Below are 24,990 nucleotides of genomic sequence, written 5' to 3' on the forward strand. Positions count from 1 at the left end.
AGGTGATCAAGGGTGTTTTGACTCTTCGCTCACGAGGTCCAGGAGGGGTCGACGATGACCAGCAGCTGGATTCGGAGTGTCCCACGACGTCTGCAGCTGACTGAGGTGTCGGCAACCGGTTTGGCGCCAACAAGCCTTGGCAACAGCAAGTCTCGTGAAAAGTGAATAAAGTCAGCGGTGCAGACCAGCAAGGTCTGAGGGACTCACCCAGCGAGGGTGAGTGAGGGCAGGCCTGGAGCAACCAGGGGAGCCCTTTGGTTCGATAAGAAAGTCTTCAAGGGACCCACAAGCCAACGGGCAAGGGATCACGAAGACGTCTCGTGAGGAAATGCTTTACAGGAGCCCACGGTCACTTGGGATGGGGTAGGCCTCTGATTTTCGGTGAACAACCTGCTGGAGGCTTGGGCCACAAATGTTCCAAGGCACAAGTTCGTAGAACGTCGTAAAGGGGTTGCACTCGACAATAGTGCACGGTTCCCAGGTATTGCTGTTCCTCGTCACTCGTGGGGTCCACTCACTTTCAGAGGTAGTGGAACGTCGAAGGTCCAGGATTCTTCTTCAGAGCGTCGTCCAGGGATATCTAGTTTGCAATGGCAAGGGTTCCCTAGCTTATACTACAAGGAAGGGAGGGAGGGACTAGCTCTATGACCCCACCTATGGGAGGGTCAGGGTAGGGGGTGGTTACACCCACTTCCCTTTGTCCAGTTTCGTGCCAGAGCAGGGACAGGTAGCCCCTGAACCGGTTTGAGCTGGCATATGCAGAGGAGCCTACTGCTCCCCCAGTGCAGGACTTCAAAGCACTCTAGGAGTGCACCCACCCAGCCCCAATACTCTAAATCCTGTCTGGAAGGTGGTGACACCTCCCTGTGACAGGATGCCTATTGTTGGGCCTCCTCCACTGCGAGTTTCAGTCAGCAGCAGGAGGGCAGCCCAGTGTCTGTGCTGGTGGCATCCATTTTGTGATGCCAGGGCTCTTTCAGATTTCTACCGTGTTTCGACAGTGGGTATATGTCATCCCCTCTAGAAGGGTGGGATCATACTCCCACACCAGTTACTGGTGTGGGGGTATGATTCCAAGTTGTTTGGCACCAAACACGACATGTTTTGATGCAGTCATTCCAAAGTTAGCATTTACCGGGAGGTTATAATGCACTTAAGAGTATATGGTTTAACCGCATCCACAAACAGCCACAGGGAATAGACCCTGCCAGCTGCAGAGGGGCCCTGCTCAGGCAGAGGCACCCCCTCACATTGTAAACCAAGCACCCTGCCCTCAGGATTGATAGGGCCTGCCTTAGGGGTGACTGATAGGTTTATATGTGTGTGCAGGGAGAGATATAGTGAACCTATATCTCAGTGAGGAGTGCTAACACTACCTCACCCAGGCTGCAGTAGCAGGCCTTTGGTGTCAGATTTAGTCTGCTTCCCAGGGGTGGCATAATGCATGCTTCAGCCTCTGGTAGGCTTGTGAAGTACCTATGCCATAGGTACCTAAGGTACCATATACTAGGGGCTCATAAGGAACCACAGTATCCAATCACTAGTGCATCTAATATGCACTCCAAGTTGTTTAGAGAGAACAGAGAGGCTGGGGCCCTGATTAGCAGGGACCCAGCCAGACTATAGCCAGAAACCAGTGTTAACATCAGAAAAAAAGTGGGGGCAACATAAGTGCAGCTCCTACTCTCCTACAATGGGCAACATGTGAGGAGTTCGGCCTCTGTATGTTAAGGAGTGTAAGTCGTTGAGTTGCAGTATAAGTAGCTCGAGACAAACTGCTGCATACCTCCTATCACAGAATAGTTAATCATTTAGAGGAACAGATACCCTCAATTTTTGATAAATTTCACCCCACAATTAGATTACGGACCACCATTGAGATCATTCCTAAGTAGGATCAATTTGTAAATGTGTAAATTTAAGGAAGTAAAATCAAAATATGATCACAGGAGGATTTCTTACCAGATTGCGCGTTGAGTCTGGGCTGAATGCAGCTTCTTTCCCTGTGGTGACTCCAGATGCTCTCTTAACATTTGACACAAACAATACTTTGTGTTGGTGTAATGATTTTCATATCTAACAGCCTGGAAAAAAAACACAAAAGAAAACTAAGCAAGTAAAGGCAATTTCATATCCGGATAATAATATGAATTTAATGATAGGAAACAGTAAAAGTAATTGAAAAATCTGCCTGCGAATTATATGGCAGAGATCATGAATTACCAACATCAGAAGCACAATGTGGATAGAGGAGAATGAATGTCAATTGCAGGTGAAGGATGCTAGGCCCAACAAGTCAGTTTCGTTCCATTTCTGCTGCACCACTAATGAACCGATTTGTCTGTATATTCATTCAAAGTAACACTTGAGAGCCAAGGTCCTTATCTCAAGACTTTGAGCCCACTGCAACTGGAGGACAGCTTTGGTCCCTCAGAACTGCAAACCCAGGCTCTTGGGGGCTTTGTATATTACATCAAGATTATGATGGAGACGCACACAGGGAATTTGAAAAATGTGTGTCAAATGTTACAGGCGATCCTCTAACTTTGAAGATCAAGTGATGAAAGTGATGGCTGCTTTGGGACTTTGAATTCTACACCTATCCAGTCACAATTGCACCGAGAGTGATTGTCTTTAATTTGGGAGTGTAAAACAGTGCCACAGACAAAAATAAATTTGCAGATTTCAGGTCATACTCAGAGCTTGGTGTCATACAGAGGGCAGCTTTACCCTGTGGCCTGTCGACTAGGACAGATTAATAGAAAATCCAGTGCGTGGCTAGACAGAAAGGGCGAGGAGTGTAATACGTGCACCTTCTTCACATTATTTAAATGAAGCTGTAAAAACATGGTCAGTTCGCCAGCAGAGGAGAAGACGGTGATCACAACTGCTAACGTCAGACAAATGCGAAAGTCACTATGGGGCATATGCATCAACCAAACTAATACCGATTCCTTAATAGCGAAAAATAAGGAATCGCCATTAAGGAATCGGTAATTGGCATGCATCAACAGATTCGGTGAAATTTAGCGATTCCTTAAAAATCGCTAAATTTACCGATTCCTTAATAGCGGGGCACGCAAACGGCCCCACTAGCAAATAGCGAGTTCGGTAATACCGATTTGGCAAATAGCGAGTTCGGTAATACCGAATTAGCAATTACCGAATCGGTAATAGCGAAATCGCAAATTGCCGCGTCGCTCCGGGAACAGGCTGATGACATCACCAACCAGGAAATACTGCTGCCCCACCCACATAGCCTCGACAGAGGAGCAGACAGGAGCTGGAAAGAAGGACAGGCTGTGCAGAGTGAGGCCACACAGATTCTGCCATTCACAGCACACATCCATCATGTCGCAGGAAGTGCCATCCAGCGCTGAATCTGCACGCAAGCGCAAGAAGAAGTTCTCAGACAGGGAGCTGGAGTACCTCATCGAGGGAGTGTCCAGCAAACACGACCGCCTCTTTGGCAAGCTGTCCCTCAAGGTGCCTGAGACCGAGAAGCGGCGCATCTGGCAGCGCATCCGTGAGAGGGTCAATGCGGTTGGCGTCACTAGCCGCAGCATCGACGACCTTAAAAAAAGGTGGTATGACCTCCGGAAGCGCGCAAAAGAGAGGATTGCTGAGAGGCTCCGGGAGGCAAGAAGGACTGGAGGCGGAACAAGCACTGCACCATCCAACACAGCCCTGGAGGACCTTGTGGAAGGGACGATAGAGCGGGAAGCCGTCGTGGGGGTGATCCAGATGGACACGTCCGGCGCAGCCACAAGTGCCCAAGGTAAGATGCATGCCTGTGCCACACCCAGCATAGCGTAAATCCATACCCATGCCCCCAGCCCAATCTCACTGTGTCTGCAGCTCTGGCACAGACAGTTCCACACATGACACTACTGCATCTTGGGAGTTGTAGTCTAGTCAGCCCAGAGTGCAGGTACAGGCGTAAATCCTCACACAACACATATTTTGTACATGGCTGTAGACTGTTCATTTGTTGGACCACAGAGGGACATTGATGGGTACAACACTATGTAGGTGTAATCATCCCACTAATCATGCACTGTTTCACACACAGATGCATCACCTGGGGACTCTGACGACAGCGACCAGCTGATCATATCTGAGACACCCGTGGAGTCAGACCAGGAGACTGCGCAGGATGCGCACGCACCGCCAACACCTGCCACCCCACCAGCACCACCTCCACCAGCGCCACAATCAACGGCACCAGCACCTGTGCCACAAGCCAAGGCACCTGCGCCACAAGCCAAGGCACCACCACCTGCGCCACAAGCAACGGCACCAGCAAGCCAGCCTGCAGCCAGTACAGCCACAATACCGCAGAGGCACAGGCACCAAGTTGCGCCCTTGCAGGAGATGGCAACCCCCCCCCCGCAATTGGCACCCACGCAGCGCACATCCACACCACCTGCTGCACCACATGGAGGCTCAAGACACGCACGGCGTCACAGGGCCCGTCGCAGTTCCGTCTCCTCAGCTGACCAGGATGTCCCAACAACCTCTGCAATTGAGGAGAGGATGCTGCGCACACAGAACCTGCAGGGAAGACATGTGGCTAGCATCAGCTGCAACATCGTGCGCCTAGCGAGGGAGATGCGCGCCATGACTGCAGCAGTCACCGACATGGGCTCCGCGGTCAGGGACATGGGCACGGCGGTCAGGGACCAGACCACTGCGGTTGCTGATGGCAATGCTCAGCTCAGGGAGGAGGTACGTGAGCTCACCCGTGCCATCAGGGAGGGCCATGAGTCCCAGAGGAGGAGTAACCGGCAGCTAATGTTGCGTTCTGCCGCCGCTACCAAGGCCATACAACGGCACAGCAACTGCACCGCTGTGTTGGCACGCCGCACAGTCTCCCTGCAGGTGGACCTTGGGCACTTCTGCGGTGATGTTGCCAAGTCACTGGGACACATCACCACTGCTGTGGAACAACTTCAGAGCAGCACATGCAGTGCTGCAGCATTGGGAGGGGATGACACCAGTGAGGCTGCCTCCAGTGTCAGCAGCGTGTCACTGGCAGAGGCCAGCACCAGGCGCCGAAGTTCGCGTGCCTCCACGGGGACAGGCCGTGGTGAGGGTTTGGATGCACCTGAGCGGAGGCTTGGTGTACGTGGCAAGCGCCACTAGAAATTTGGACATGCTGCAGGTCCATGGTGGAGCAACCATGGCCATCCAATTATTCTGTTTGCACAGGCCTGACTTTAAGGAACCTTTTATTTACATTTATGCAATCGGAGCATGATTCACAATGCTAGTTCTGTTGCACAATCCTCAGTGCTACTGTGCATTAAACAGTTGCACCCAACACCAACTTGTAATGTCTCATTTTACCCAGGGTCAAAAATGATTTTGCGTTATGTCTGTCCGCCTCCTATGGCCCTCTGCTGTGTTTGGGATGTGTGCCGGTCGTCGTTGGGCGGGTGGTTGGTCAGCCTGGGGGTCGTCATCCCTGTCCACCTCCATGGGTATCCCCCTTCTGGTGGCAATGTTGTGCAGCATTGCACATACAGCAATTATTCGACAGCATGTGTCTGGTTGGTATAGCATTGCGCCGCCAGTCTTGTGGAGGATACGGAAGCGGCTCTTGAGAATCCCAAAAGTCCGCTCTATCACATTCCTCGTGCTGATGTGTGCAGCGTTGTAGCGATGTTCCTGCGGGGTTGCTGGATTTAGGTATGGGGTTAGTATGTATTCCCGCAGGGCGTAAGCACTGTCACCTAGAAGATAGAAGCATAGACTTAGCATTGGTGATGTACATACATGTGTGGTGTTGGTGTGGGGAAGCGTAGTTCTACTTACCTAACAGGAGTCCCTCTCCAAATTCGCCATTGAGTAGTCGCCTGTGCATTCCACTGTTGCGGAAGATGTATGAGTCGTGTGTGCTCCCTGGGAATTGTGCCACTAGGTCCGTTATGATGTTGTTGGCAACGCACACAACCTGCACGTTGATCGAGTGGTATGACTTGCGGTTCCTGAAAAGGTACTCATTTGCTGACGGAGGGCATATGGCGATATGCGTGCAGTCGATGCATCCAATCACATGTGGGAATTGTGCCACCTGGTAGAAAGCCTGTTTGGTGCGGTCCAACTGCTGTGGGGTTGTGGGGAAGCTGATGTGTGTGTGTAGCATTGTCAGCATGGCATCTAGAAATTTTTTGAAGAAGCGTGACAGTGCGCTTTGCGACACACCTCCGGCAACCGCAATTACCCCCTGGAAACTCCCTGAGGCCAGTAGGTGCAGGCTGCATAGGACCTGAACGTGCGCAGGGATTGCATTGGTCCGGTGTGTCTGGTGCTGCAGTAATGGTTCCAGGTCTGCAATCAGGCGCATGATCATAGCGCGATTGAGGCGATATTTCTGGTACACCTCGTCCTCATTCTGGCCGAGCAGGGTTATGCGCAGTCTGAACACTCGCTCCTGGACCCTTCTCCTGCGCTGTCCTGCTGCATTTATCCGCATCCTCCTTGCAAGCACGTAGAGGGCAGCCATTTTGTGGGAGCCAACAGGGTCTCCTGGGCCAAATTTAAGGGTTTAGTGATTGCCTCAATCATTTGCACATGTAGGATTTTTTTTTTTTTTTTTTTTTTTTTTTTGTGACTTTACCTCCAGGTTTTGATTCCCCTTATTTAGCTCTGGCAAAATAGCGATTTTTGGAATTTTCGTTATTAGCGAGTTTTGTTGCATTGGGGTGCGATTCGTTATTTGCTATTGGCAATTTCCGGGAGCTAATAGTGATTTCGGTAATTGCGAATTCGGTATTTTGCGAATCGGTAAATTAGCATTTTGGTTATTAGCGATTCGGTATGTTCGAGGTTATTTATTTAGCGATTCGTTATTTGCTCGGGTTTTGGGTTGATGCATTGGGATTGGGTATTTTTCACACATTACCGGGAGCTATTACCGAATCGGTATTTTACCGACTGGATTTTGGCTTGATGCATAAGGGTGTATGTCAATTACACTGAAGAGCAACCTCATCAGAAACATTTCAATGTATGGATCAGTTCTTAACGAGGATTGTTATGGATGCACATACCATCGCCTGAATCTCGAGGCCAGAGATATAATGTTTGCCTTTAATAATCATCTATCGGCAAAATGGTAAAGCCCCCCCCCCCCACCACCTCCTCCCAACCCCCCACCCAGTCCTCAAATCTGCTCGCATGTTACCTTTGCAGTCTGGGAATACAATGAGAGAAACTACAAGGGCGAGAAGTACCTGCAGTGCTGGTTTGCTGCTTCCCTTTCAGCCTCACCCCATGTTTTCCATTCTATTTTCAAGCTATTTGCCCCTTATGTAGTCGTTTTGCGCCATTATCCATACTACTCCGAGATACCGGGGGCATATTAGTTTCCTAAACTGCTCAGACAGATAGCATAGAAATGGGGACCGGATTTCCCCAAATAGATAATTTCGAATTTCCAGTGTTATTTAAATTTTCCCCATGCCCAAGAGACCCCAAAGTCTATACAGCTACTGTGTTCTAGCCCTAACCCACAGTGCAATGGCGGTCTGCATAGCACATGCATCATCTGTTTGTTCCTATGCAAACGTAGAGTCTCTCTATTTGACATCCTCAACAACACACGGGTGGGAAATCTGGGTATTTCTGTAGTGATGATCCTATCCATGGCTCTAGGAACGCCTGCAAATAACGCTCGCTTACGTTTTGGACAATGTCATAGTAAGTGTAGCAACATGTCCTTTCCCTCACATTCTCACCAGCAAAGCTCTGACGTCTGTGAGGCCTATTCATGCAGTTTAGAAGGGGTGTACTGTGCTACCAATATCAGCCATCTTTTGCCATTACTTCCCTGGCTGTTGCGCTTTTGGATGCGGTATGCACTTTCAGGTGTATCTCGTCCCATTCTTCCCCCAAGAGTGTTCTACCTAATTCCATCTCCCAATCTTTCTGTCCGGGTGATTTCCCCAGGACAGTTGTGTGCATAAGACAGTGGTCTTCAAACTTTTTTATGCTGTGCCACAATTCGTGGACAAAAAAAAAATTGCCTCCAGAATCAAATTATTTTATAAAACTGGCAGCTCTAAAAATAATTAACAATTCAAACATAGCAGGTACGTTCAATATTCCCTTTTAAAAACAAATGCAAACAATATATATCATTGGCAGCCTGATCTTCCTAAAGTGTAAAAGTATCCCCAGTGCGATTCCATATCAGAAGTAGAGGGAGGGGAGGCACTTATAGAATTATTTGGAGACCCCATCCTTTGACAGTACTCCCTTCTAGGATATGCATGGCACAATATACCTGTTACAGAGTGGCTCACCACCAGGGGTGGTTCGTGCATAGGAGCGTATATAAATATATATTTTGTTTTTTTTTCACTCCACTACCCAAGAGATAGCATAAGGCCACAGCACATGGCACTCAACATGCACAGGGGATGGAAGCACAAAGCACGTCCCCTCTCATACTTTCCAATCTCACCTTACTGGGGGGGGGCATGAAGGAGCTCTCTCTCCTGGCGTGACAGCAGCAGTTCGGGCTGTAACTGAACTGCGCATGTCAGATTGGCTGGTGTTTTCACTGTGGCCATCCTGACATGCACAGTTTTGGCTTCTGCTTCAACAGCTGAAAGACCCTGTAGGTCTGCGTTGGAGCTCTGTGATTGCCTGCTCCAGCCAATCCTTACACTACTCCTATGCTGTTTAGCATTGTAGGCAGCAAGAGAGCAGTGCTTGGATTAGCGGAGTGCTTCTATCCGGCAAGCAGAGCAAGGGAGCAGCCGCCACTGCTCACTGCCTGTTTTTCCCCCCCACTAAAAACAAACACCGTTTTCAGCACGATGCTCCTCTTGGCCAGTATCTGACGTCCCCCCACCCTACTCTACCCCCGGGCTCAATTCAGGCCCACCTTCAAGGGGCCCTGGCCTGTAGTCTGAAGAGTTCTGGCATAAGAAGCCTGTTTATATATACATCTAGAAAGAGTCGACTGTCTTCCTCTTTCGTAAATATACATTTCTCAAATTGTGTCAAGGAGCAACTAGCACGTGGCTTGTTGTAGCTATGTAGTACAACAAATCTCCACTGAGATCATTTTAGTAGGAAAAAACGTTATTCCTAGAGACCCCTCACCCACCAGGGTTGGCCCTTGGTGGCATTCTTCATCATTGGGGTTCATCCCAATCCTCCACGGATTGAGGCGTGCTACGACAAAACGGTTACGCTGGAGCACTTATAGATGGAGTCTATGATAAAGACAGTGTAGGTGAAGGGGAGTGGAAATTAAGTGCTAGTAGGTTAAAAATACCTGACTAGTAGGACTATTGTTTTATTCCCGCCTCTAGCCGGTAAGGTTACAAACAGGGGTTGTGACTGAAGGAGTGGGCTGTAATGAGTTCGTTCTCATCAGAAATGATAGGTCAACATGTTTTGAGCCGTTCCCCTAATGGCTCTTCCTCAGGACCTATAGGAAACTAATCCCATTGGTACCACTCCTCAGAATCCTTTAATATGGACACAATGGATAGCATGCCATACCCCTATTATACATATAGTAACTTTTTTGTCATTCTGTATATATGTGACACTGTACTAGTGCGTCATGGTATTGCCAGGGAGGAGGGGCCTGTAGTCAAACCTTTGTCGAGGCCGTCCTCGGCGTTCTTGCCTAAATCGATTCCCTGGAGAGTTCTGGCATAAGAAGCCTGTTTACATATACAGCTAGAAAGAGCTATCTGTCTTCCTCTTTCGTAAATATCCATTTTACAAACTGTGTAAAGGAGCGACTAGCATGCGGCTTGATGTAGGTACCCATTTCCTAATTTTAAAACCTTGTCCTAGAATGCAAGAGTTGCACTCCTTATCAGGAAGGAGGAAAGTCCCCATGCTCTGAGCTTTTTTTGGCTGGTCTTGGCTCTTTCCATGTGCGTGTGTCTGAGATTATCTGGTCCATGAAGCCTTTCATACACTGCCACCCTTCCACTCTAACATGAATCGCATTTGGGATCCCTGGTAGAGTTTTACTACATCTGAAAGACCCAGTCCTCCTTTCTCTTAATAGTGCTGTGTGGTGCACCTGGTCAATTTAGGCCTCCTCCTAGCCCAGATAAAAGTTCTCCAATGGCCCCTGTATTTTTTGAGTGTTTTGGTACTTGCGAGAGGAGCGTTTCAAAATGGAATTAGATCTTAAGTATAATTGTGGAATGTCTGCCCAGCCAGGAAGGTCCACCACCCCAAGTGCTCTGTCTACGTATCATCCTGAATCATCATCATTAGCAGTTTGGTGCAGCTGCAGTCTACTATTTACTCCAAGGTGGATGCGAGGCAGTTAATGTTAACTATGATCCTGTGGGACAGATATATTCAGGATTAGGGAATTCTGTAGGCTGATGTGAAATTCCAAGATAGCGCTGAAACTTTCTAAACACAGCCAGAATGGAGCGGAGCAGACAAAATCGAATTGGAATTGTAAGACTAGGATTTAAACTCTGTACATGAATAATGGGTGGGTCCCTCTGATCACCCCCCATCCTGACTTGCAGAATGTCCCTCTACTTTCATATCCTCTCCACCACTGATTCCATGTGCAACACAAATAGCAGAGGAGAGAAGTGACAACCTTGCTTTGTGCCTCTTTGAAGAGTCAGCAGTGTTGACAATTCCTCATCGGTCCATAAAAAATTCAAAGTTGTTTTTTTTACCCGCTAAAAACCCAATTTTGGGACTTAGGCCGAACACTGAAGACCTTGAGTGTTTCACAGTAGAACGTTATTCTCGATTATTGTGGGATCAGCTATTATGTGCAGGGGTCTTTTAGTATTATCCTGGCAATTCCTCCTTGGTGTAAACCTAGACTGATATGGGTCAATCAGCCTAGGCATAAGTAGTACTAACGTATCAGTCAGGATGCCCCGGTCAACAGCTTCAACTAGGCTTGTAGGATGCACACATGGAGCGATCGTTGAACAGCTTGGATATAATAAGGTTATGATGGAATCATTAATTGAGTTATCTTGGGAGCCAGATTCGGTGAAGGATTTAAAAAGGCAAGGCTGAGGCAATATATCTTGTAAAAAAAAGCACTACATATATCTGTCTGAGCCCAGAGATTATTCAGCTTATTCATGCTGGAAATCATTTCTTCATGTTTAATAGGCAACTCCAAGGCGGCTGCTTGCGAGTCTGAGAGCTTTTGCACTTTTATGTTTGCCAAATAAGCATGAACCTTCTCCGGGGATCTCAATTCAATTTTGCACAGGCTATCACAGTAGTCCCTAAATGCTTCTACTACCCCACAGTCGTCCCTAATTACAGGCCCAGTTTGGTGCTTGATTTTTGCGACTCTTTTCTTCGACCTCAATTTGCATGCAAGCCATTTATCAGGTTTGCTCCCCCACTGCAATATCATTGTCTAGTGTGGTGCAAATCATAGTCTGCCGGGGCATGGCTTGCCACAGAGCGTGATGGCCGCTTGAACAAGCGGCTCCGCCGATCCAGCCCGATTACCCCCTATAAATCCGTTTACACATCCGTAATCGGGGCGAGATGGAGGTCCACATGACTCGCTGTCCGCCCGGGTGCCGAAGAGACCCCGGAACACCGGATCAATCCTGAGCTGGAGGCAGGGCAGTGAGGGGTCTACAGACAAGCGGCATCCCCGGGCTCGAGTGACGGAGCCAGAGTGCACCGTGACGGCCAAGGCGTGCGAAGCTGGCATCTAGCCCCGCCCGGGGGTGTGCTTCGAGGACGGATGCCAGGGTCACCACCAGCTGGAGCAGCAGGGGAACCAAGACTGAAACAAGATCAGATTCACACAAGTAGACATTGTCGGTAGATGAAGGAATCATTTATTAATCATCCATCCACCCGTTACATGGAGCGTCCAGCCATACAGCCGTCCGGATCATTAACTGACTTTCCCCAAACCTTGCAGCAGCGGTGCTCCATACTAGAGCTCCAATGACATTCTAATATACACAGCTAATCTCATGGCACGCTGGTCGCGAGAGAGGCCACCAGCGCGTGAGATAGTCCGACCATTACAACACCTTCCCCCTTAAAGGAAAACACAAGAAAACTCATTGAAAGCAAATACAAGGTTTTACAAATAACAAGGTAATACACATACTATAGTAAAGATGAACACAATTAATATCTGATGTAATCCTCAAACCTTTTCGGAGCGTTTATAACGCAGCCCCTTGAAGAATTCGTGCTCCCTTTAGCATTCACAGATAAAGAGGAAGAGCCAGACGCTAACTGGCTGCTACTCGCCACCTGAGAAGACTGAACCATATTGTAGGGACCGGCAGAACCTCCAGGAACCAACCAGTGATCCCAATCGAGGTCATCCTCACAATTCCTTTGTCTCCCTTGTAATATCCTAACTTGATCAGGCAAAACTTTAACAAGTTGTCTTTTGTTCCACCAACCCCTGTTTTGAACAAAAGCAGCTCCTCTGTTAACTTTGAATACCTGTTCTGGGAACGAGAACTTTGACTCCCCTTTTTTAACCATGGTAGGTTTTTTAATCAGGACCCAATCCCCAACCATCACGTCCTCACCATTCAAACGGCATTTCCTGTCAAAACTCTCTTTCATAAGTAACTGCTTGGCATGTACTCTCTGACAAATGTCCTCGAAATTGATTCTAGAGTTGGTCGACCTATCCCTTAACCAAGTTGGACACAACGGTGTTTTGGCCTCCCTACCCCTCAACAATGTAAAAGGTGATATTCCAGTTGTGCAGTGAGGCGATGTATTATAACTCCAAACCTTTTCAATCATGAATTCCCTAACATCCAATCCTGAAGCTAGAGCGGTTTGGATACCTTCTTTCACTACCTTATTACCTCGTTCAACTAACCCGTTTGAAGTGGGAGAATATAGGGCCACTTTAAGGTGTTTTATGTCTAGCTCGTTAAGAAATGTACACATTCTATCAGAAACAGAAAAAGTGTGTGCCGTTATCAGTTACGATAGTCTTAGGAGAACCTTCTAACGAAAATATTTTCTTTAAAAATGAAATTGTGGAATTTGTATCAGGGGACCTAACAAAACAGTGATACATCCATTTCGAAAAATAATCAACTGCTAGTATAACATACTTCTTTTCATGGTCTAAAATAGAATAAGGGCCAGAAAAATCCAATCCTATTTTCTCCCATGGGCCTTTCGGAAACTCTGTAGGATGCAAAGGTGTTTTAAGTGCCCGCCAATGCTTGTCTGATAGGAGACATTCTGGGCAATTATCAATGACGCTCTTGACCTGTGAATCCAAAGAAGGCCACCAATAGTGAAGCTTAATTTTCATTATAGTCTTGGTGGACCCTAGATGTCCAATGTGTGCCTTGTTGATGATTAAAGGCCGTACCCCTGCCGGTGGAACAAACTTATCCCCCCGACGAACAATACCATTCTCCACCGACAATTCGTCCGAAACTTGAGCGAAAACACGCAAATCACCATTCAGACACCTAGATTCAGGCCAAACCTGTGTTGAGTACTCTAACACCTTTTTCAAAATACCATCAATTTTTTCACATTCTTAAAAGCAGCTTCCAAATCCTCAGACCATACAATATTCTGACCTTTTCTAAGTAACACCCTCAGAGGTTCCACGGCTTGAGCGTAACACGGCACAAATTTCGCATAATATTCCGCTAAGCCGAGGAAGGAGCGTAAGGTGTCTTTATCCTTAGGTGCTTTAGCATCTTCGATAGCTCTTATCACAGAATATTTAGGCTTAATCCCTTGACTAGAGACATTATGACCTAGGTACTCCAGCTCTTGTACTGCAAATTTACATTTGTCAGGTCTCACAGTCATTTCCTTAGATTTTAAGATTGTTAGAACTCGTTTGAGTATCTCATTGTGTTCCTCAAATGACTCAGTGAAAATAAGGATATCATCCAAATACGCTTGGACCCCCTTAACATCATGAAACAGCGTATCCATCAATTTTTGGAACACACTACCGGCTGACGCCAACCCAAACGGAAGCCGGAGGAACTTGTACGCTCCAAAAGGGGTGACAAATGTAGTCAACTCCTGAGACTCTTTGGAAAGGGACACTTGGTGATATGCTGATCGCAGATCAATTAAGGAGAACCACTTAGCCCCCCCTATATTTGCCAGCAGATCATGGATTCTTGGCAGTGGGTGGCAATCCACCAAAATATTTTTATTTAGAGACCGCAAGTCCGCGCAAAGTCTGACCTCGCCAGACTTTTTCCGCGCGACTACGATGGGAGCCACCCACTGTGACGAATCTGTGGTTTCAATAATGCCTTGCTCGCTTAAATTTTTTTAAGTAAGCTTGAGCTCTTCCCTTACACTCATAGGGATTGAACGTACCTTATGCGAAACAGGCTGTGCGTCCGGAACTAATTTGATACGGTGTTCCACACCTTTAACTTTACCTACTTTGTCACTAAACACAGATTTAAATTCAGCAATTATTTCATCAACCATCTTCACATTGGTAATAGAATCAGCATAATCAACATTGCAAATAGGTAGATCCCCCACTTTTATCGGATTCCCATCCCCTGGGACTAAATATAGACCCATACGTGTTAAGTCCTTCCAACCAATAATGTTTTTCCCTTTTTCAGCGACGTAAATTTTTGTTGAAGTCTCTCTACCAAGACATTGTACAACCCCAAGAAAATATCCAATCATATTAATGTCTTTCTCGCCAAAGGCTTTTGGGTATACATCTGAATGCAGTAATTGTTTATCCTTCCACAAATCGTAGAATGTGGAATCCCGGAGAATAGTAATCGGCAAGCTGGAATCTGCCATGACCTGTAGACTGATGTTGTCAACGATTGCTTGACACAGAGGGCCTTTTATAGATATAGCATCCCCTTCACAGTCTAAAGTGACAACAATATTATTTAAGGAGTCAGAGCAAAATTCCACCTCCGTCTCAATGTATCGGACGTTGACTGCCTTCCTAGCATTTCTGCATACCCCCTGAAAATGACAGATTTTCTTACAAATAACACAGCGTTTGTTTAAGGCTGGACAACCAGGGTGATTCCCAATATGATTCTTTGAGCCACATCTGTAGCAGAACAGAGGTTGTTTATTTTGAGGGAACCTGGATGGCCTACTCTTAACGTTTATCGCTGCCAGAGAGTTCTCGTGGTCGTTGTCGATTGAAGTCACAGAATTGACTGTGGATTTATCCTCTTGCATGACTTTCCTTGAGATTGTAGAGCGTTCGATACTCAACGCTAAGTCAATCACCTCAGACAAAGGCGGGTTTTTGCAGCTTAGGATCCTCTGCCTGATTTTCTTGGATGCACAGTTAAATACAAACTGGTCTCTAATATAATTATCCGTAAGTGGACCGAATCCGCACATAGTCGCCAGTACTCTAAGAGCCGAAATATATTCTTCCACTTTCTCATCTTCTTTTTGCTTTCTTTTGTAGAAGTTGTAGCGCTCCAGCATGATGTTAGGTTCATCTGAAAATTGCTTTTTAAGACGAGCAACGGCTTCCATGTACACATTCCATTGGCTGTCACCAGACTGGGAAGCTGGAGGAGGGATTGGAACCACACTGTCAAAAATTCTCTGTGCAGCTTGCCCCAGACAACCAAATAATAAAGCGAACTTGCGGGCTGCTGAATAGCCTACAGCGTCTATTGCCACTAAATGGTTCTCGAACAGTCTGAACCATTCGTTCCAGATGATAGGTGGGCTGCCCGGTTTGCTCAGGAAGGGAGGAGGCTGAGTGATGGGGTTAATATTAGAGGCCATAGCTAATCAATTGATCCAAGAAGATTGCTGACTGTAATCCCTGTAGTAAAAAATCTTGCTTAAATATGCAAATGCGATTAATCAATAATGGCAGGTGATCAAAAGCGTGCGCGTCGCTGAAACTGTGTCTGGACGCGCTTTAATTTCACTTAAATATATCGTGAATGTATTCACTTGCAACTGTAACCTTAATCAATCTAAAACTAGATCAAATGACCTGCTACACGCTAAAAAGCAGATGACATTTCACATTTAAATAAATGAAAATGACGTGCGTATCGTCATGACCAATAGCTGACAACACGCGTATGAAATTGACCAAGACGTGCGTGTCGTCGATGAAGCAGATGACATTTCACATTTAAATAAATGAAGAGGACGTGCGTATCGTCGTGACCAATAGCTGACAACACGCGTATGAAATTGACCAAGACGTGCGTGTCATCGATTAATGTGGTTTGTGCATGTGCGAGAAATTGACGAGCATCGTTGGCAAATATACGGAGTTAAATCCAAAGTGAGGCTCACATGCAGTATAGTCAATTGTGTTACTTGTACGCGAGCCCAATCCAAGATTGCGTCGCGTACAGTAACGTGATGAGGTTCGCAGTGACACGCTTTGGCTCCGATGAAAGATTACCGCAGGCAAATGTGAAATACGCGCTGGCTACCACAGGCGAATCCGGACGCTCCGATGACAAACAGGCACATGTACCTTAAAGGAAAGGACCTACTTGCAGGTAAACTTCGTTCAGTTCGAATCTCTGCTTTTACGCGGTCCACAAAGTTGTTGCGAGGTGTGTGAGCATGGGCATACGGGTGGATGATTCCCCAGTCGTCGCCAGATGAAACAGGATCAGATTCACACAAGTAGACGTTGTCGGTAGATGAAGGAATCGTTTATTAATCATCCATCCACCCGTTACACGGAGCGTCCAGCCATACAGCCGTCCGGATCATTAACTGACTTTCCCCGAACCCTGCAGCAGCGGTGCTCCATACTAGAGCTCCAATGACATTCTAATATACACAGCTAATCTCATGGCAGAAACAGTATCACGCGCTGGTCGCGAGAGAGGCCACCAGCGCGTGAGATAGTCCGACCATTACAAAGACGCTGAGGCAATAGGCGATGCGGCCGAAAACGAAGTGAAGGGAAGCGAGCACTGAAATAAGCCCAGTGCCCTGGGAGAATCAAGGCGGCAGGGAAGGAGGGCAGACCCATAATAATTTAGGCAACGCCAGGTCGTGTGTGGCGGTGAGTGAGCGGCGGCCAAAGCAACCATGAGTGTGTGAGACACAACAGACGCGCAACGGCGAGTGCGACATAACGCTAAACAGGGAGGGACGGCCCCAGCACGGCCATTTTGGTGAGGCCTAATTTACTAAACGCAGGCCGGATAATCGATCTGGGAGACTGTTGAGCCCTTGATGACACAAGACCCAGAATCAAACCTATAGAGACAGCAGCCAGAGACCACAAGGGGGACCTGCGCACTTGTGGAAGAGACGGCACGTGGAAGAGGCCGCAGGCAGCGTGGCACATATAATAACTGCTGGTCCTGCGGTTGCCCCCACTGAGAGGTGTCCGCGCACACGGTCTGTGACTGTCAGAAGAGGTCTGTCCCTCTGCCCGGTACGGTGGTCTCACGTGCAAACGACACTGCAACCATGACAGGGGGCAGAGGTTCACATGCCCCCAATAGACAAAACTGGATAAATACGAAGATCCCAGAGACCAGATGGCCAACTCAGAGGGGGCTGACGCCTCTGGGACGAAACGATGACCTCCCAAGCGGTAAACCTGGAACCTACATTGCAACAGGTCATGACTGCAATACAGGGGATCAAAGCAGACCTTGCAGGGAATATTGACGCAGTAACTACGGACGTGTCCCTGCGCAGAGCAGACCTCCGCAACATAAGGGAAAGAGTAACCGAAGTAGAGGGAACAACAGCGGAGTTGGTGGTGGGCACAAAGACTCTGCAGAAACAAGTCCAAGAACGCAGAGGACGAGGGATTTAGAGGCCAAGTTGAAAGATCAGGAGTGGCGCTCCTGCCATAACAATATCCATATAATAGGGGTGCCGTAGAGGGCTGAGGGACGGGCAGTAGACCTGTTTGTCGATGACCTTATAACTAACTATCAAAATTATTTTCGGTGGAGCGAGCCCACAGGATACCAGGAGTACGGCTGAGGCCGAGAGCCCCGCCGCAACCTATAACTGCGAGACTATTCACCTACCGAGACAGGGACGCGATACTTCAGGCGGCCAGGAGCGCCCCACCGCTGAAATATGATAATGCCCTCATTACCTTCTATCCAGACTTTACACAGAAAGTGCAGCAGGGAAGACAAACTTTTCTGGAAATCAAAAGAACCTCAGTATGCAGGACATTAAGTACTCTATGCTTTTCCCGGCAACTATTAGAGTGATGGCAGAGGGCAAGGTATGGCGATTTGAAACTCCAAATGAAGCCCAAGATTGGTTAGACGGCTGGAGGACAATTACGAAGTCACAGCACCGACAGCAGAATACACCGGGAGAGGAAGTAGTGGATCCGACGGTGGGCCAAGATCAGGTCGATGAGCGAGGAAAGGAGACAGTTCTGTTGATATTGGAGTACTGACCCAGTGAGAGACTCCAGGGGTTTGGGACATATAGGGCCACGTTTGGTTTGAACTGGCTTGACGCAAGAGAAGTGCGATAACATGTTGGCTCGTCGGACGACGACCCTGTATACAGATAAGAACTATGCTTCTATATACGGCCAGCTGTGATGTAATATTGTTGCATCTGCCTAGACATAAAATGTTATAGTACCTAAGACACGCATACTGGTAGGGGGTTGGGAGGGCACCGGCGGACTCTCCGGCGTTGAACCGACCTCAGTTGGGATTGTTCATATGGGGCAACATGCACTCTGCAAGTTGGGGGGGGGGGGGGGAGTGGTTTTTAACCCACAGTGCAGGGCGGCAGAGAGGGGGGAGGTTATTTACAGTGTTTGCAATGTTGGAGTGGCCACAACGGATATGGCACAGTTTTAAAGTTTTAGAAGTTGATAACCTGGCTGGGCGTGGGAAGACGACAAAGCATACCAGCAGGAAATAAGGGGCAAGATATACTCCTCACACTCATATTGTATCTAGGATACTGGGATACAGCCCCAGTGATCAATTATATACTCATGTCGGACATGGGCACGAATGAGCGCTGGCAGCCCCCGGGGAAGCCCCCGGGGCAGGGTCAAGGCTACGGATCCTGACCTGGAATGTCAAAGGGCTGGGACACCAGATCAAACGTCCAGTAGTGCTACAATACCTCCGCAGTCAGAATCCGGACATAGTCCTAATCCAAGAATCCCATCTCAAAGGCACAACCTGCAAGGCACTTGATAGGTTTGGATACAAGCTGGCAGCCCATGCAGGCTTCACCACGGGGTCGAGAGGGGTTGGGATCTTGCTCCGGACGACTCTACCCTTTACTCCCGGGAGAATATGGCATGACCCTGGGCAGATATGTGGCTGTCACAGGGAAATGGGAGGGCAAAGGGCTTAATCTCTGCTCGGTCTATGTACCACCAAGGCTGCACTCCGACACGTTGAGGGAGTGGGGGCCCTGTTACTAGCCTTACCGGATGGAACCCTAATAATGGGAGGGGACATGAACGCAACAATGGATCTAGGGTTGGACAGGATATCGGCGATGGGCTGGGAAAAGGGACAGAATCCTCTAACAGATTTTGTGGGTGCGATGGGGTTAGTAGACTTATGGAGAATAAACAATCTAGATGACAGACAATACACGTTTCACTCTGCCCCACGGGGGGGGGGGGGGTACTCACCCTTAGACTATCTGATGACGCAAGCAGTGCACGCATATTGGTCTATCAGGACAGTACATAGGGCAAGGGGAATTTCCAATCATTTGCCTGTAGAAACCCAATTGAAAGGAATGACAAGAAATTATACCATGCCCCCCAGAATGGACCCTTGGCCCTTTAAGGATAAGCAGATTAGACACGAAATAGAAGAGCAGACGGAACAATACTTCAGAGATAATGTAGGAACAGTGGACTCATCATGCACACTGTGGGAGGTCTACAAGGCGGTGATGAGAGGGTACGTGCAGGGCCTTGTGGGAGGGAGAAAGAAGGAGCAACATATCCAGCAGGACACATTAGAAAGGGAGATCCTACAGTTCGAAGGGAAGGCCATGGGATGTAGTGAGACAGCAGCAGACAGCAGCGCAGGTTAGGCAGCAGATTCGACTCAAGCAAAAAGAGCTTTAAGACATAGTAATTGAAACTGAATTGAAATAGAAATTGTGATTAAATTTATAAAGCGCAGCATATACCCGAAGGCGTCTTGGCGGCTAGTAGTTAGTAGAAGAGGCAGTAGAAGAGGCAGCCAAGAAGCATGCCAGAGCGACCGAAAGGTGACTATACGAGGTGGGGGACAAGGCCAACAAGTTGTTAGCTTGGCAAGAAAAGAGTGAAAAAGAGCGAAGCTGGGTGTTAGAGATAAAATCTCCACAACTGGAGACTAAAACGACAGGCGAAGAAATAGCCTCAGCATCCGCGGATCATTACGAGGCCCTGTACAAATCAACATCCACCAGAAAGGGGAAGATTGCGCGGAGCCACTCAGGAACCTCCTAATACCACAACTCTCAGACAACGACAGGGAAGAGTTGTACAAAGAACTCATGACAGAGGACATAATAGGGGCTATGGGGGACCTGCAATCCGGTAAAGCGGGCGGTCCTAATGTCATAACCATAAAATTCTATAATGGGAGTGGCATCAAAAGTAACCCCGCACATGCTGGCTATGTATAATGAAGCCCTTAGTGGTGGAGAGCTACCTGTAGACAAGAGACAGGCCAATTGTGGTAATACCGAAACAATTTAAGCCACCAGAGGACTGTGGGTCATACCGTCCGATATCTCTGTTTAATGTAGAGGTTAAGCTACTGGCAAAGGTGATGGCAAGCGGGCTTGGGGCGGTCATCTCCTCTGTAATACATGCAGACCAGTCGGGGTTCATGCCCCACAGGAGCACCAGGATTAACCTGCGAAGACTATACGGAGTATGCATGCCACTAGAGCCGACTCAGGTGAAGACGCTGTGCTGCTGTCACTTGATGCATGTATGGCATTTGACAATATAGAATGGCCAATGAACCTGCCCTCTAGTGCTCGATCCTTAGAAATAAAAAATGCATTCAAATACCTAGGTATAATAATATCTAAAGGGAACAACCAATTCTTAGAAGAGAACTTGCTCCCCCCAGCTGGATAGAGTACGCAGGGATATTGTCCACTGGAGGAAGCTCCCATTGTCCCTAATGGGGCGTGCAGCCTTATTCAAAATGATGGAGCTTCCACGATTCTTGTATGTTCTACAGAATACCCAATGAAAAATACCACCTAGTCTCTTTAAACAAATAGATTCCGAACTGAGAGTGCTCTTATGGGATGGAGGTCTGGTCAGAATCGCCCTACACAAGTTGCAGCGCAGTGTCTACAAGGGAGGACTGGCAATTCCTGATATTAAAAAGTACTATTAGGCAGCGCAACTAATAGCCATTAACAAGTGGGTGTTCGTGGGAAGAGAGGAACCTGCTTATAGAATGGATCGACATTACATGGGAGAGGGAGGCTACCTAGCTCTGCTGTATGGGCAACGCGTGAGTGGGGTACAACTCTCACATACTAAGGTGACAATACAAGTCTGGAGTGAAGCTACCACATTCCTGGGATGGAAAGGCAGGTTGACTGAACGAACGCCAATATGGGTCGGAGATCACCTAAGGGAGGTGAGCCAACTAAAAGGATTCCAGCAATGGGAGACCATAGGGATAGAATGCCTGGGAGACATCTGGATAGGGAGTAAATTGATAAGCTTTTAAGTCCTCAAAATAGAGTACCAGATGTCAGATGTCCTACCTTACTTGTAGCTACGACATGTAAGCATGTAGTAGACGGGGAACAAATAGCAGAATATGCTCCACTTGAAGACAGGCTGCTCATGGATCCCATGCTTGAGAAGGCTGTTTCACTGGTATATACAAAGACAATGAACAACTTACCAGACCCCTTGATGGCTCTTAGGGAGGCCTGGATGAGGGACTTAGAGAAGTAGGAAGATGATGACTGGACGGAGGTGATACAGAGTCCAATGGAGGTGGCGATAAGGGCGCGATTCTGGTTGATACAGTTGCGTATACTGCATAGATCATACACCTCCAAGGTGCTACTGCACCGGGTTGGGCACAGTGGTACTGACCAGTGTACACGGGAATGTGGGGAAGCGGTCACCTTCCTTCATATACTATGGTCCTTCCCTAGGGTACAACAGTTTTGGAAGGAAGCCACACATGTTATGTCAGAAATAACTGAGCAAGAAGTTCCATGTGAGGCCAAATGGCATATTCTTTGTGTGACGGGTGAGGTAAAATGGCCAAAATATTCTAAAATATGGCTAAAGACAGCAAGCACAGTTGCTAAATGTAACATAGCAAGGGAGTGGGGGGCGAGCCAACCGCAGAGTGTGATGAAATGGCAGGAAGATCTGGACTGGTGCTGCAATATGGAAAAGGTGGTGTTCCAGGGGAAGGGGTGCCCAAAGAAATGGGACAAAATATGGGGAAGCTGGATACAATACGAAGGACTTTAACTGTTGGCTAGCTAGCTGTGTGCATGAGAAACAGGGGAGACTATGTACTGTACTACACTGAAATGTACTAGACCTTGCCTTGTCATACCGATTTTGCATTGTATGCAAACGGATGTTTAAAAACGAACGTTGTAACAATACATATGTATGGAGAGTACTTGTTGACTGTCATGCTGCTAGGTTTTGTTCATTTAATAAAAAGATTAAAAAATAAAATAAAAGAGCATATTCTGCCATATCCGTATCAAGCAGTTTAACCTGTGCCCTCCATGCCTGTACGCTTGCACCATAGGTTGTTACAGCCCTTTCTTTTGTTTATTGCCTCCAGCTTTTTCTACTGAGTTTCCAGGGCCTCCCTTTTGTCTCGCCTATCTTTATCAACAAATTTTTGAAGTGTGAATGGATATTTTTCAAGACATACATATTTGATGTACTCCTGCATGACTTCCTCCAAGGGCAGAGGCCCCTCCTTTCTGAAGATTGAAGGGTTCCACATGGCAGCTCGAGCCAGCATTACCGATGAGGCATTTGTCGCCTGCCGGAAGGTTTCAATGTCCGCATACTCTTTTATATGATCTTGAGATCCTCCGCTGAAAGAGAGATTAAAAATAAGGTTAATTAATGCACCCCTCCAATCTGAATTTTAGAGGAAGAATGACAAAAATGGATACATGGTCAAAATTTAGAAAAGCAAGAAAATGTTGTAGGTTGGTGCTATAGCTCGGCAGAGCGCAATGCTGCCCAAAAGAAAATGGGAGCTTGGACCCAATTGCCAGGGTATAAATGAAATTGAGTACGTAATCTTGAAATGTAAAAACACTGAATGAAATATATTTAGAAACTCATATTTCCATATGGTAAATATCAAAGGCATGTGTAAAATAACAATTATTTACAAGATGAAAACCTTGCAGCTCCCTCTGCATTGTGTTCCTTTCTTTGGTGAGTATAAGCTCTCCAGGGCCTGACTCAGAGGCATTTCACCATCTGGCTGACCTGACGCCTTCAGAAATACTTCACACCTGCGGTCTATTTCCAAAGACCTTCAACTCGCCCTGCCCTCTTGGAGGCACAGAAGCAGCACATTTCATCAAAGAAACCATCAACGATTCAGTTATCAAACTGGACAACTATAAGGAAGGTTGAGAGTGGATTGCACAACAGAAACAAAGGTAATGATTGAGAGGATAAGTAAGATTGGTGGGTGTAGGAGTGCACGTAGAATTAAGTGAATTTAGAAACATCAGTAATTCTGAGATTTTAGACATCAATGTCGTTAAACAGGACAAACCATCAAAAGACAGCAATTAATAATTTTACTAACCATTTCATGTAATTGATGTAATACCATTCCGACCCTCTGCAGTACTATTCATCACATAGAATAGCCTGCAGGAGGTGATTGCGCAATACAGACTTATACAATCCTGAAACAACCCAAGAAGAACCCCTACCCAGAAAGCCCACCTCGTCAACTAGATCACAGGTGGATGGCAACCAAAATAAATGTCTTAGTAGCCAAATCTTGTAATTATGCCTCCATTAAATATTCAAAAGATTCAGACCCAAGGGAATCAAGCATTTGCAAAGCCAACAGGTCTGGCGCTGAAGGCCAGCCTTTTGGAAATTCTGGTTTGTTTTGTCCTGGTTTTCACAAAACTTTATTGTTCAGGAAGCTTCCAAGCCTTGTCAATCTAAAAAAAAAAAAAACCATAATGGCTAAAGGCAAAAATGTTGTTGGGGATCTCAAAAAAAGCACACGTTACCATAGTATTCCTTGGCACTTAAGGGAACTACTTTGCATGTGAATGTGCTACTTGTTAAAGGGCAGCATGCCGTAACTCGTACTAAAGTCACCCAAAGCCTAAAGTGGGTAGACGCATTGCCCCTTACCGCATGCTGCTGTGGGTGGAAGAAAAATGTGAATAACAGGACAACAGAATAATGGATGAAGCCTGGATGAAATCCTCTATAAGTAACTTCGTTATACACATACTTTTAGTACATTCAAGAGGTCTTAGCTAACACAGATTTATAAAAATCAATCAGCATTGGCTGCTAGCCTCTTGCCTTTGAGAAAAAGGCATGAAAGAAACAAAGCCAACAAAAAGGAAAGAAGCAAAGACAGAAATAAAAAAGAAAGGAAAGACAAAGAAGAATGCAAGAAAGAAGGAAGTGAGGCAAGAAGAAGGGAAGAAAGTAGGCAACAAAGAAAAAAGGCAAGAAGGAAAGAAAGAAAGACAAGACCAAAAGGCAAGAAAGAAACAAAGTAAGAATGAAGGAAAGAAACAGGGAAGGAAAAAGAAGGGAAAAGAAGGAAGGAAGCAAGAAAGAAAGCAAAGCAAGAAAGAAAAGGAAGGAAGGAAAGTAGGCAAGGAAGATAAAATAAGGAAAGCAGGAAAGAAAGAAGTAATAAAGAAAGAGGGAAAGAAAGAGCACAAAAAAAGAAGGCAAGAAAGGATAAAATAAGGAAAAAATATGACAGGATAGGAAGAAAGAAGCTAAGGTTGCATTACAGATCGGATTAGTTTACTAGAAATAAACCCACTGAG

General features: G+C 46.9%; 1 protein-coding gene across 2 annotated transcripts in view; it reads right to left on the minus strand.

Annotated features, from left to right (window-relative positions):
* DUS2 (dihydrouridine synthase 2) overlaps positions 1–24,990 on the minus strand; it is a 571,780-nt gene that overhangs the window by 90,395 nt on the left and 456,395 nt on the right. For both annotated transcript variants that reach the window (XM_085639553.1, XM_085639554.1), the window contains exons 11-12: positions 22,860–23,028; positions 1,963–2,084 (exon numbers count right to left, since the gene is read on the minus strand). In XM_085639553.1, the coding sequence (XP_085495679.1) occupies positions 1,963–2,084; positions 22,860–23,028 (291 nt within the window). The remainder of the gene's footprint in view (positions 1–1,962; positions 2,085–22,859; positions 23,029–24,990) is intronic.

Source organism: Triturus cristatus, chromosome 12 (assembly GCF_964204655.1).
Source record: "Triturus cristatus chromosome 12, aTriCri1.1, whole genome shotgun sequence".
NCBI classification, from domain to species: Eukaryota; Metazoa; Chordata; class Amphibia; order Caudata; family Salamandridae; genus Triturus; species Triturus cristatus.